At 38.4% G+C, this 15,017-nt stretch overlaps 1 protein-coding gene across 1 annotated transcript in view; it reads left to right on the top strand.

The window, feature by feature from the left end:
* Nucleotides 1-15,017, top strand: part of DNAH6 (dynein axonemal heavy chain 6) — a 252,951-nt gene that overhangs the window by 126,199 nt on the left and 111,735 nt on the right. The window contains exons 36-41 of the mRNA XM_069067144.1: nt 2,696-2,917; nt 4,666-4,813; nt 7,648-7,805; nt 9,256-9,387; nt 13,255-13,426; nt 14,791-14,937. Of these exons, the coding sequence (XP_068923245.1) occupies nt 2,696-2,917; nt 4,666-4,813; nt 7,648-7,805; nt 9,256-9,387; nt 13,255-13,426; nt 14,791-14,937 (979 nt within the window). The remainder of the gene's footprint in view (nt 1-2,695; nt 2,918-4,665; nt 4,814-7,647; nt 7,806-9,255; nt 9,388-13,254; nt 13,427-14,790; nt 14,938-15,017) is intronic.

Genomic DNA, 15,017 nt, shown 5'->3' with positions numbered 1-15,017 from the left:
GATATAGAATAAATTTAATTAGATTACCTAGTAGCTTGCTCACCTTGTCTCATTCTCATCTCTTCTGCCTTCTCTTCTGGTCCAGGCTCTGGGTATTTTTATTGTCTTACAAAGCCGAAGGTTGATTGGCAGTTGCCCATCATTATTTATTTCAAAGAAAGAAAAAGAAATCAAAGCAGCTTTTTTTTACTTTTACAGCTTTTGTTTCCATGTAAAGCGTATTATAAAACTGTTTCAGTTATGTGCTTTAATTTTTTCTTTAAAGATAATTGTATTAATATATTATGTTTTATATCCCTCACATTTTCCATTCTACTGCTTCCCCTTCCAACTTCCCTCCCAGAGTCACCCCTTATAATGAAGAATTTTTTAAAAGGAGAAAAAAAGTTGATAACTAATCAACACATTAAAAAAGACTGACACTACATGCAATGTGCCACATCCAGTCCCTCGCCTCTCTAAGAACAAATTGCATCATCATGAGTTTTCAGCATTTACTTTCAATTATTTCTTTGTTGTTATTGTTGTATTTTCTATTTATTTTGTTCTCATGATGTATTGTTTTCCTTCTTCCTCCTTCACTTTTCATCAGTTCATTTATCTTCTTATACTTATCTCTAGCCAGTAAATCCCAAGTTAAGTGGGCAGCTTCTGACCATCAAAATTTACCTTACTTTGGAGAGGAGAAGGAGAGGGAGAGGGAGGAGACAATCTGAGACCCCTAACTGGGGTGCCCATTCAGGTAGCTCAGTCTACTCATAGGTTGTGTTTGTCCTTTGTTTTTGAAGAGGACCATGGCATCAGGGAAATGATGCCATGACTTACAGTTGACTTTGATATGAGTGAGAGAGGGCTGTGCAAGGTCACCAGCCTTACTTTCTCCCCCAGCCGTCTGGAGATGACCCAGGATGCAATGGGAGAGCCTGGCCCTTTTAGGCTAAGGGCTTTTCACCTCACTTAGAGTGAGGTAATGCCCATTCAGTGAATAGGCCTCTTTAAGAAGTGAGTCGAAGGATGGCATCTTTAATTAGAAAAAAAGAAAAAAATTCAGGCTGGGAGGGGAAGACCCTCAGACTTGCTGTTCTAAAGAAAAACAATTGCCATTGACATTCACTCTAAGCCAGGAGGGCCCAAAATATAGCCATTAAGTGGAGCTTGGAAAGAGTCCTATTGTGGTCTATGAGCTTCAGAGTGAACTGAGTTTAGGGTTTGGGGAAGGGAGGGAGGAAGGAAGGAAGGGAGGGAGGGAGAGAGAAGGAGAGGGAAGAAGGGAGGAAAGAAGGAAGGAAGGAGGGAGGAAATCTTTGAGTCTGAAACTCAAAGATTGGACCACAACAAGTCTTTGGCCAAGCTCCACTTATGTATTTTGGGCCCTCCTGGCTTAGAGCAAATGTCAATGGTAACTGTTTCCCTTTGGAAAAGCAACATTAGGGTCTTCCCCTCCAAGCTTGATTTTTTCCCCCTTTTTTCTAATTAAAGGGGCCATCCCTTGATTCACCTCTTAAAGAGGCCTTTCCTGAATGGGCATTACCTCACTCAAAGTTAGTTAGCCTAAAAGGACCAGGTTCTCCCATCGAATCCTGGGTCATCTCTAGTCATCCTGATGAATATCTGCTCACTAGATTCAGATGGCTCTGGAGGAGAAACTGAGGCTGGTGACCTTGAACAGCCCTTCTCACTCAAATCAAAGTCAACTGCAAGTCATGGCATCATTTCGCTGATGCCATGGTCCTCTTCAAAAATGAAGGACAAACACAAAAACTTCTTTTAAATTCATTGCTCCTTATGCCACAGAAATAATTTGTTACATTCATGTACCATAGCCATTTTCCAATCAGTGGGCATCTACTTTTTTTTTCTAGTTCTCTGATCCAGCTCCTAATCAAATTAGATCATAGTTGTAAAGTGCCTGGTACAGAGCAGGCATTATATAAATGCTTATTCCCTTCCTTATATGTAAATATATGTAATTGCTTATTCCCTTCTCCCCTCTCTTTGCTACTATAAAAATTACTGATATAAATATTTTGGGGTAGACAATGGGTCTTTCTTTTTGTCATGGACCTCCTTTGGGTATATCCCTAGAAACATGCTTGGGTTTGAGGATATGGATATCTTTGTCATTGTTGTTGCAAAATTCCAAATTGTTTCCCAAAATGTTTGAACCAATCGACAGTTCCATCATCGATGGTAGTTGTATACCTGTCTTTCCATACCCTCTCTAACATTAAGTATTTCCATCTTTTGTCATCTTTGCCATTTTTTTGGATAGGAGTTGAAATCTGAGGATGATTTTGATTTGCATTTCTCTTGTTATTAGTGACTTATGGCATTCTTTCATATTGTTATTAGTTTGCAGTTCTTTTGAGAACTCTTTATTCATATCTCCTCAATACATATCTAATGGGAAATGATTTCTGTTCTTAAATATTTGTTAGTTCTCTATATGTCTTTGATATCAGACCCTTATCCAAAGATTTTTTCCCCAGTTCATCTTAGTTGCATTAATTTTGCTCATGCAAAAAAACTTTTCAGAATCATGTAGTCAAAATCATGGACTGTCTCTTTTGTGATTTCCCCTAGCTGCTTAGCTAAGTATCCACCTGCCTAGCCTGAGCTCTTAGCAATGTATGATCTACTCCTCTTCCCATTTTTGGTAATGCTTTTAAGGCTTAAGTTTATTCTTGCTCCTTAGCTTCCAAGCTCTGGTGATTTGTGGAGTATTCATATGGATTATGACACCAAGCGCTTGGATCATTGGGAACGAATTATCCCTCCTTTCAAGTATAACCGAGATATGCCATTTTTCGAAATGCTCGTTCCCACAACAGACACCGTACGCTACGGTTATCTAATGGAAAAACTGCTTGCTGTCAGACATCCCATTCTACTGACTGGAACCACTGGGGTTGGCAAGGTAAGTGACCTCTGTCTCTGAAAGAGCAGCAAGGTCATTTCCCCCAGTACCAGAACAATATGAGATAACACAGAATGTCTCCAAGGAATTTTTGGCTCAACGGAAAAGGATTTTCGATATTTCACACTCTGGAGCATACCTGGAAACTTGATCTTTTTTTTCCTATGTGGTGGAAGCATAACCTGGGCTTCCTGAGTGACAGGGAACCCTGACATGGCAAGTAGAAGTCTAACATTGTTATTAATGAAAATACTGCTCCAAGAGGCACAGTGGTGTAATAGATATAAACTAGCCTCTGAGCCAGTATGACTTGGGTTCAATCTCTGTTACATGCTGACCCTGAGTAAGCCACATAACTTATGGGAGTAGGCAGGGAGGTGGAACAATGAAGGTAACACTGGAATGGAGTCAGAAAGACCTGAGTTCAAATCCTGCCTCTGATATATACCAGCTACATGACCATAAGCAAGTCACTTCATCTCTCTACTTCAATTTCCTCATCTGTAAAATGGGTATAATTATTTCACCTACCTCCCAGGGTTGTTATCAAATGAGATTATATTTGTAAAACACTTAGCTAAGTTCCTGGCACATAGTAGATGCTATGTAACTGCTATAAATAATAATTGCTAATAACAGGTTAATTATATTATTGATAGACTTGTATTAATAGTGTGACAAAGAACATATGATTATTAATAAATTAATTATAATATTTAATAATAGATGATGTTTCTGTAGCCCTTTTATATAAATTATTATTGCTTTTTATTGCTGGAAATATTATATAATTAGCATGAATATATAAGGCAGGTCGTTTAACCTTTCAGTGATCTAGGCAGCTCTCTTTACATTATAGTTGGGTTCTTCACTAGGAAATCCCTCCCTTGATGAAATTGCAGGTCTAAACAACAACAAAGTGGGAGAAATATTGCAAAAATTATTACCCATTAAAATCTATAGTCTAATCAATTTTACAATTTATATAACTAATCCAAAGATCACAGTTCCAGAGCATTAAGGGATCTCAGGGGCCACAATCACTTATAAATCCTTCAAATAACAGAACTCAGTGATTTTTTTAAAAATGTCTTTAATGTCACTACTTTTTTCAACACCATAGTACTGACATAATCTTTTATTTCCCCACTAAGAAGCCCGAAGAGTAAAGAATCCTTTCAACATGACCTATTCAGGGTGTCTCAAATGTCTTAGTGCTGTTTTAGCACTTTAAAAGGGGCACTAAGATTTGGGGGACACTGATTTGTGTTGTTTTGTGTTGCATGACTTTACTCTGCACCATCCTACATTTTTTAAAGGCTGGGATGTATTTCCATTATATCTCACCAATTTTTGTCCTGTCTGTCCTCAACCCTGCCTTCCTTGATTTCTGTTTGTTGGCGCTGTCCAATTTTTAATCACAACATGGCATGGTGGGTAGAGTGCTGAATTTAAAGCTGGGAAGACCTAGGCTCAAATCTTCCATTTAAACACACACAAACTCTATGACCTTGGGTAAGTCGCTTAACCTTGTTGAGCCTTGGTTTCCACATTTGTGAAATGGGAAGAGTGGGCTCTGTAGTACCTTTGAGATCTTAAACCTATGTTCATTTACTTTTTCTTGCTCATCTTGCTAGCTTTTTATGTGACGAAATATGTGCTTTCCTTTAGCTAGTGGAGAATTTTGTGAAATGTTGTGCCAGATTTTTACAATCCACTCACACCCTGTTTCACTTTTTCCTTTAAAGTCTGTTGTTGCCCGGGGATTACTGAACAGGATACAAGAGCAGGCTGGATACGTTCCCGTCTATCTCAACTTCTCTGCACAAACATCATCGGCAAGAACACAAGAGATTATTGAGTCGAAACTGGAAAAGAAACGAAAAAACATTCTAGGTAAAAAGAAGGGTTTTCGCTGAATGGATGGTTTTCTCCCTAGATAAAATAGTGATTAAATCAATAGATCATTAAAATAGATGACATGATAAATTAATAGTTATATACTTTCTTATCTTAGTGTAATGAAGATAGCTTAAATTTAAATAGAACTCTAAAGGTTTCCAAAGCACTTTTACCTGCATAATCTTAGCATCATGAGAACCCTTGAGGAAGATAACTCTAGATATTATTGTCTCCAATTTACAGATAAGAAAACTGAGGGTTATGTTGAGCATAGCTAGCATTTATATGGTGCTTTATGGTTTCAAAAATAACTTACAATCATTACTCCCATTTTATCCTCACAACAACCCTGGGAAGTAGATACTATTATTATCCCCATTTTGCAGATGAAGAAACTGAGACTGACAGGGGTTAGTGACTTGTCCAGGGTCACACAGTATAAGGCAGGATTTGAACCCAGGTCTTTCAGATGCCAGGTCCAGTGCACTAGACTTCCACCTTTTAAGTGCCTGTTATGTGTCAAGCACTGTGCTAAAAAAATAAAAATAAAAAGACAGTTCGTGCCCTTGAGGAGCTCACAGTCCTTTACAGAGATTATAGCCTAGTAATGGTATAAGACATTAACATAGATAATTATAATACCCAGTATTACTTGTAAAATATATTTTTTGTTGTTGTTCAATCATTTCAGTCATGTCTAACTATTTGTGAGCCCACTAGAGTTACAAAATAAAGTGCGAATTCTGAGTTGGGGGAGTGTTTAGCAACCAGGGAAGGCTTTGTGGAGGTGGTATATGAGTTGGGATCAAGGATAGGTATAAATCCAACAGGAGAATGGAGGGAAGAGTGCATTCCACACCTATGAATGATGAGGGCAAAAGTCCTGAGGTGGGAGAATTGAGGGAGGGCATACAGTCTGTGGAGAGGAGTCATATGGCGAGGAAAGCCTGGAAAAGAAGTATGAGACCAACCTGAAGGAGACGAGTGTGAGGCAAAGGCTTTTGGACTTTCCTCAGTAGTAGCAAATGAAGTGACCTGCAGAAAATGCTTTGCCAGCCTGACAGTGGTAGAAAAATGCTCGCTGCTATAATGATTTATTCTTCTTCAAGACAGCTGGTAGCCAGTAGTGACTTTGTAGCAGTGACTTGACATGAGCAATCGCATGTCTCCATCTGCATCCTGGAAGTTTAGACTTAGAGGTCCCATTATTCATCTCAAAGTCACCACTTCTAGCACCAAATTATTCTGTCTTCTCCTCTTCCCCTTTAGTTTCCTGGTCTCTGCCAATGATCCTTTTATTTTCCTAGCTTTCCAGGCCTTAAATTTCAATATCAGTTTTGATTCATTACCCTCCTTTATCCCCTAAATCTAAGGAGTCACCAAGGCCTGACTATTCTTTATTAGAAAGGTATCTCATTCACAGAGAAACTTCTTTTTCCATGGCCACTACCCTAGTTCAGACCCTCATCACTTCACACCTGTGGGATGAAGGGACTGGGCCCACAGGGGCTGCTCTACTCAGAAGTCTACATTTTCTAACTCCAAAATCTCCCTCTCATGTCCATTCTGTGCAGTTTGGTACCACTTCCATCATGTTGACCAGTCAAGAAACATTTATTAAGCACCTGCTATAGCCAGGCATGGTGCTAAATGCTGGGGATACAAAGAAGGAAAAAGAGAGTCCCTGCTCTGGAGGAGCTTACAATCTAATGGGGAAGATAACAAGTAAACAGCTATGCAAAAACAAAACAGATACAGGATAAGGCGAGGTTGGGGGAGCCTTGGAGGGAAAGCACTAAGATTGAATATAGGAAAAGGTATCTTGCATGTCACTCCTCTTCTCAAGAACCTAGAGTATCTCTCTTATTATTTACCATATCGAGTCAAAGCTTCTCTACCAGCTTTCAAGGCCTTTGATGATAAAGTCTCATAATGCAGTATAGTGAGTGTTGAAAATTTAGCCAGTCTATCATCTCTGCCTATCTATATATCTGTCTATCTGTCTGTGTGTCTGTCTATCCTGTATTTACCTATTATCCATCCACCTATCATCTGTCTATGTTTATATCTATCATCTATCTACCCATTATCTGACAGGTAGATTGATGATAGATATAAATATATCTATAGATGTCACCTATTTATTGCCTATCATGTATTTGTTGTCTGTCTTTCTATCCATCCATCCATCTATATATCTATCCTCTATCTCTCATCCACCCATCATTTATCTATATTTATATCTATCATCTATCTGTATCTATAGATATCATCTATCCAATACGTACCTTCCCATCATGTATCTGTCTGTGCCTATCTAAATATGACAATTTTCCTTCATTCTTTCCTCCTTCCCTCCTTTTTTCTTCCTTCCTTCCTTTCCTTTCTTCTTTGCTTCCTTTGTTTTTTCTCATTCTTTCCTTCCTCCCTCTCTTTTTCTTTCTTTTCTATCTTTCCTTCCTTCCCTATGAAGATATATTCATTTTCTCTCCTTTCTTCTTTTTTCCTTCCTTCCTTCCTTTCTTTTTCTTTCTTTCTTCTTTTCCATCTTTCCCTCCTTTCCTATGAAGATAGACATTTACTTCAAGATCCTGACAGTATACAGACTTCTGGTCATAGGAAAAGACAGTAGGACAACAGACTGGAGGAGAATTTTCTCTCCTCTCTAAAAATACCATGGTAGTTACCTTCTTCAGTCCTACGGGCATAGAACCGACCACATGATATCAGTTATGACTCGCAAAGGGTTCACTTCAGTGGAGTCTGTAATTTGACCTTTCAGAGCAAACCTGACATTCTAACGTTCTGTCCTTTGTCTTGATTTCCAGGGGCGCCAGGAACCAAAAGAGTCATAATCTTCGTGGATGACTTGAACATGCCCAAGTTGGATACCTATGGTTCTCAGCCTCCTATTGAATTGCTCCGACAGTGTCTGGATTTTGGTGGATTCTACGACCGAGAGAAGCTCTTTTGGAAAGAAATACAGGTTATTTTAGACTTTAAACCATTCAGTAAAAAATAGATAAGAATGCTTTGTGTCTGTCATTTTTAATTAAGATGGGACACAAATTCCCTTCAAATTATTTAACAGGGGCTATTCAATATGGACTTGTTGAATAAACAGCCTGTTTATTTATGAGGTGGAAGATTCATGAGTCCTTGACAGTATGACCAGGAGGAAGCCAGAGGCAGCTAGGTGGCGCAGTGGATAGAGCACTGGGCCTGACTTCAGGAAGACTCATCTTTCTGAGTTCAGATCTGACCTCAGACACTTACTAGCTGTGTGACCTTGGGCAAGTCACTTTACCATGTTGGCCTCAGTTTCCTCCTCCGTAAAATGAGCTAGAGAAGGAAATGGGAAACCACTCCATTGCCAAGAAAACCCCAAACAAGGTCATTAAGAGTCAGATTCAATTGAAAAATGACCCAACAACAACAAATATGTGTGTGTGTGTGTGTGTGTGTGTGTGTGTGTGTGTAGTACAGTGGACTGAACATAATAAGCACTTAATAAGTTCTTCATTCATTCATGTTCTGTCAAGTTGTAAGAATTATCCCTGACTAGGTGATTGTCTTGGCAACCTTCCCAGAGGCTACTTTACAGGATAACAATAATCCCTTACCTTTAAAATTCATATGCATCCATTATTTCATCCTTATACTAACCCATAGGAGTTAGTTGGAATGAATCTTATTATTTCCATTTTACAGATAAGAAAGGTATGGTTCAGTTGCAAAATGACAGCCGAGCCAGGTCTAGAACCTAAGTCTTGTCATCCTTAGTTCGGGGCGTCTTCTCTCATTAGTTGTATAAGAGGATCATAGTCATGAGCGGAGGCTCACTAACAATCATTTTCATAAAAGAAAGCAGGGAACCAACCCTGAGCTGGGTCATTAAGGGTATGCAGTCAATTTGATTCTCTGAAAAATAGGGAAGCAGCCAGAGGAACACTCAGCTGCTATTCCATTTTAATGGACAGATGGTGGACCTGATATAGGGAACTCCAGAGTGAAGATCTCTCTACGAAATAAAAGTCAGGGTCTTCTTTATAACTCTAGAGTGACCCAGGACACTGAAAAGTTAGGTGACTTGTCCTGAGTCACACAGCCAGAATGTTTCCAGAAAAGGGACTTGAACTCAGGTTTTCCCAACTTCAAGGATGCCTCTCTGTTTTGCCCAAACACTTTAAAATGTAGAAATTATTTTTGTAAGTTATTAGCTATCCATTTCATCAATTATATTATTTGTTATTTTTTCTAATGAATTAGGTACAGATTTCTCCTTTCCCATGTATTTTAAGTCCATTAAAAAACAAATTCCTACTCAGTTTGTAAGATGAAAATTTCATTGTGACGACTATATGCTTCTAGGATTCTGGAGCCTAAATATAACAATTCATTTTTGTTTGAAGTGAATCATTTTGTTTTCTTTTTAGGATGTAACAATTGCCTCAGCATGTGCACCTCCAGGAGGTGGTCGCAATCCTGTAACCCCTCGTTTCATTAGACACTTCAGCATGTTGTGCCTCCCAACACCTTCTGAACATATTTTAAAGCAAATTTTCCAGGTGAGGATTAATTTGTTTAATTAACTAAATTAATTTCTAATGATTTTTATTATTCTAATAATTTAGAAGAAAACAATGACCTGTATTCTACTTCATCTTATAATATCTCTAGTTATGAGATAGGAACTGGACCTTTGTTTTCATTGGAATTTCCTGATGAGGAAATTCCCTAAGCCAATGCACTCAGTAGCTCTGTCTCATAGAGTTTAATAGAGCACTGAACAGATAACATATGTCAGAGATGCAGCTTGAACCAAAGTCTTCCTAGTTTCAAACCAGCTCTCTACTACCACGCAAGACTATATCTCTATAATTATAGAATTTTGGAAGTTAGAGAAACCTTGAAGATTTTCTAGTCTAATAGCATTGTACAGGTTCTGGGGCACCCTGTTTCACACTGGCATGCTAGGTTTCCCAGAGGGCAGCTGCTATTTTTCTTCCCCTCTGGGTCCTAGGAAACTCTGAGGAGCCTGTGGGTGATTTTCATGAACCCCTACTAATGTGCTCTCTCCAACATTATTGGCTGATATCAGTTAGTCAGACATTTAATTGGCTTTTAGTTATGGTTATCTACTGAGTTTGGTAAGAAAATCTGGCAAGTAACCTCTTCTTAAAAATTCTGTTACACGTTCTCCCACAAGTACATAAGAATCCAACCGAAAGTGGTCTCCACATTAGAGATCACACATAGCAAATGGGTAAATCACAGCCCCTCATTACTGAAAATCATTTCCTTTTCACGGGGGGTGGGGGAGAGGGAGAATTTCATGAAATTCTACTTAAGTGTGCTATAACCTTCTTCTGGGTTTCTTGTAGAGTCCTGGGGCTACCTTTCCTTAGTGTCTAATTTGTTCTAATTCCCCAAGCAGATACCAATACTCTTGCAGGGTTGCTGCTAGAAGGCCAGTGAGAAATCCAAACCCTCCTCTGGTCTAGGTGGGAGAGAGAGGTTTTTGTACTCTCTCCCCCAAGTGATTCCCCGTCAGAGGCTCAGCGGACTCTGTTCTATCCTTGGATCACTATTGGAATTGCTTGAGTTCTAAACTAGCTTGCTATGTTATGTAAGACCCACAGGTCATGAACATGTTTTTTCAGCCAATCCCAACACAATTCATTCAATGACTAGAAGCATTTTATTCTTCCCTTACTTGATTGATGAGATTTTTAGCACTTTAGCTTTTAATTAATTCAGTCAGATGGCTAGGCCTTGTTCTCACCTAGCTCACACTTCCAATTGACTAATTCAGTCAAGACTTGGGGCTTCTGATTATTGAAAGAAGGTTATAGACTCACCCCTATGACACAGATAAGGAAACTGAAGCCAAAGAGGGGAAGAGGTTCACCAAGGTCATATGCTCATATCAGAGTTGGGACTAAAGTCAATATCTTCTTTTCCAACCTAGTGTTTTGTCCACTGTATCTCACTGCCCTTACTTTATTTATAGAAGACCAGTCTTCTCCCTCACCAGTGAACATTTGGGTGTCCAGGAATTTATTGGTTAACATGTTGTAAAGCCAAGCACAAGCAGCTTTCCAGAGGACTGCTGCTGTGAACAACTTTAAGGTTCTGATCACACAGTATAGTGAACTCTATATTTATTCAGTAGTAAATTAAAGCAAAACATTCACAGAAACCAAAGTGCAGCATTCACAATGTTATACCATAACAACTTATCACTGAAGTGGTCACATAGTTTTCACCAAAGTGGCCACATAGTTTTAATCAAAAGATGTCATTCAGTAAGTCCTTAACTCAATCATCCTTAAGGAGCAAGCCTCCTTAAGGGGCACAAAGTACAATCATTCAGTAAGTCCTTAAATCAATCATCCTTAAGGAGCAAGCCTCCTGAAGGGACACAAAGTGAAAAGGTCAAAGTTCTCCACCCCTAGGTCACAGTAAATCATGATCTTCTCAATTAGCATTAAGTACTCAAGAAGAGGTCTTTTCGTCGTCGTGACTAGAGGCTGGTTCTCAGATTCCATGGTTCCTCTTCCATGGTCCCAGCTCCTGCCTGAATCTACCCAATTGTCACCTGGATTCGAAGGTAGGCTCTCAGCTCTCAGCTACTCATCCAGTTCCATATTGAGGCCCACCGTTTCCAGTCCACCTCAAGTCCTTCACAGTTTCTGTTTCTGGGAAGGCAAAGCTTAACAGAGCCAAAACAATATTCATGCACATTGCCAGCACCATCATCAATTCACTTTCTGCCTGTGAAATCAACACAAACCCACAAACAAAGTGTGAGAACTCAACCCAAATCATCAGTATAATCCCAGGATCTCTAAAACCCTCCTCCAGGACTTCACTAGTTTTCTCCTTCTCAACTCTGCCACCCCAAAAGTTCCTTTCTCAGTTCTGCTCTTTCCCAGCTTGGGCTTCTCCTTATATATGGTCATTAGCTCCTCTCTCTTCTGCCCCTTCCTATTCCATCAGCAAGTTCCTCCCACTGTGGGATTCACAAATTCTGTTTCTTAACAAAGATTTGATATAATCATGGGCAAGGCTCAAAAGAAACTTGAACTAAAACAAGGTGATAAATAATTAAATAGCTGAAACAAGGCACTAAGTATTTCTTTGCTTGCCATTACACATATCTGTTAAGTGTCTGCCTTGTATAGAGTACTGTACTAAGCTCCTAAAGGGATACAAAAAATTCAAAGTATACCAAAAGCCTTGGTGCAGTTTAATGCTTTTCAAAGTTTATACCAGGCTCAAATCCATGAGCCAAATGTTAAATTTTTACTTGAACATTTACACTTTGGAAATTGGCAAATGCTACAAAACAAGGCTTGACTTATGGTTTGACTCAATAAAATAATGGGAAAATATTAATAATGCAGAATATACTTAAAGGTATATATCCTACTATACATTTTTTTTCCAGAGAGCTGGTTGTTAACTCTTTACCAGCATACTCCTAAAGTAAGTGTATGAATGCTAAAATAAAGTGATTCTACCAGTTGCCCAATCCAAAATTCAAGGAGAGAATACTAAAATAACTGAGAATATTACCCTCTTCTTAAAATCATGTAATTCTTCTCTCTATATAGAAACAAACTAGTTAAAGCAAATTTTCCTAGAGCGATAGACAAGGATACAAAAGCCATGTCCAGCACTTAAGATAAATTTCTAAAAGCACAAGCTTCCTCCCACACACAAATAGAGCTTGAACAAAAGCTTCAAAACTCCAAAGGGGAAAATAAACCTTTATTTCCAAATTAGCTAAATGAAGACATATACAAATTAGGCTTTTGTGAGCCAATACCATGAAGACAAGAAAGGTAGACATTTTGGAAAGCTTATCAGGAATGTTTAAAAACTTCGAAAATTTACAAGTATATGGTAAGGTTTGAAGTAGCTCAGCTGAGACCAACATAGGCATTAGAGTCACTTTTCAACATTTGTTTTTTTAGAGATCCTCATATTCCAAAGCTCAAAACTAGGACTTACATAACTTTATCCCTTGCTTACGGTCCCAGTGCTATACCTGGATCAGATATGAAGAAAGAAGGTGATGCACATTTTCAAATGATGTTTTAATCAGAGAGAACGGGCTGTTTACTTACTTTTGATTCTGGTTTGTATATCTGTGTGAAGAGATACAAATTAAAAACACAGTAAGTTAATTGATCAGAGAGGAAATCTATAGGTGCTGAGACATAGTTGAAAAGAATAATTATGGAAAACGATGATTTTATGAAAGTCTACTCTTGAAAAAATGTTCTGGTATAGATATCGAGCTTGAACTGGTATATCAGAGTTTGAATTTCCTTTTGGCTTTTAGGGGGAAATCAAGTTTTGCCCCATGAGTGATTAAGAAATAAATAACATTTCTTTCATCAGTTCCTCTTTGTTTCTGATTTTAGGCAATCTTGAATGGTTTCTTATATGAATTTGCTCCAGCTGTAAGGCAATGTTCATCCAGTATTGTAGAGGCTGCCGTTGAAATTTATAACAGGATGAGCATTGATCTCCTCCCCACACCGGCAAAATCCCATTATGTGTTTAATTTGCGAGATCTATCCAAATGCGTACAAGGTAATGTATCCTCACCTTCTGGGTCAGCACCCTCATGTCTTTCCATCTGGTTTTCAGGTTTCTACATGGTGCAGACAAGGTTTCTTTGTAAATGCACATCTGTATGGTAATATTCTTTTATCCTAAAAGGTCTTAGAGCAGAGATTCTTAACCCGGAGTCTGTGAGGGTTTTAGTTAAATTTTAATGTTTTAATGAATGTTTAATATTTAAATTAATTATTTCATTTTTAATTATCAAATTAAAATTGTTGTTGTTCATTTGTTTCAGTCATCTTTGATTCTTCATGACCCCATTTAGGATTTTCTTTGCAAAGATACTGGAGGGCTTTGCCATTCCCTTCTCCAGTTCCTTTTACAGATGAGGAAACTAAGGCAAACAAGGCAAACAGGGTCAAGTGGTAACGCAGCTAGTAAATGTCTGCAGTCAAATTTGAACTCAGGAAAATGAATCTTCCCGACTTCAGACCTGGCACTCTATCTACTGTGCTATCCAGCTGCCCCAAATTTTAGTTAAATAATTTTTAAAATTATATTTTTATAATATCAAACATATATATATATGATAACTCAGTAAACTTCATTACCTTTCTAATCCCATGTATTTTATTTTAATCACTTGAAAACATTCTTCTGGAAAGAGTCCATGGGCCAGACACTGCCAAAGGGGTCCAGGACACACACACACGCGCGCGTGTGCACACACACACACACACACACACACACCAGTTTAAGCACCTCTACTAAACATGATAAAAGTTTGGTAAATTTGGTATGGTAAAAGTTTTATAATTATACACTGTCTAGCCATGCAACAAGATTTTTCTATAGTGTTCCCTACAAAACAGTCCTGTAAAGTGAATAATAGGGATATCGTTATTCCCATTTTAAAGATGAGACATTTGAGACTGATGGAAGTGTTTTCTTCAGGTCGCATAGTAAATATTCAAGGCAGTCCTTCAATGCAGGTGACTAGTGACGTCAGACCCAGCACTGTCTCCACTGCTCCATGGAAGCCGTCTTGCCTTGTCTCTCTGCTCCCTAAGACCCATCCCTTCCAGGACTTGTCAGTTTGGAAAACAGGGCAGCCAAGTCACACCCCTTGTACTAAGATGAGCCAGAAATATCCATTGCCTGTCTCTTCTCCCATCTGTTTTGTGTCTCCTCCTGTGGGTCCTGGAATCCAATGTAGTTCAGGAAATTTCAAATCCATAGGCAAAGAACTGTTATGAGTGTGTGGGGGAGAGAATTTGGAACTTTAAAAAAATCTGTGCTTTAAAGAAGAAAAAAATAAAATTAAAGCTTTAGAATGAAACCCACGGGTGCTGTTTTCCTTTTACATTATTGTTATTTTTTAATTTTATTAGGTATTTTGCAATGTGATCCAACAATAGTCAGGGACGAGATGCAGATATTTCGATTATTTTGCCATGAATGTCAAAGAGTTTTCCATGACCGCCTGATCAACAATGAAGATAAGCAATACTTCCACTCCATGTTAGCAGAAATGGCCAGTAAGGTTATGTTTTTGTTTAACTAATATTTTTATGAGATGAAGCAGAGGGATTTTTTCTATTAATGTAGCTTACACTTA

The sequence above is a fragment of the Petaurus breviceps genome, unplaced genomic scaffold (assembly GCF_028583685.1).
Source record: "Petaurus breviceps papuanus isolate PSGF00001 unplaced genomic scaffold, PetGlider_PUasm1.0 139, whole genome shotgun sequence".
Classification (NCBI taxonomy): domain Eukaryota; kingdom Metazoa; phylum Chordata; class Mammalia; order Diprotodontia; family Petauridae; genus Petaurus; species Petaurus breviceps.
The sequence above is the reverse complement of the archived record's forward strand: the minus strand, read 5'-3'. Positions and strand labels throughout refer to the sequence as shown.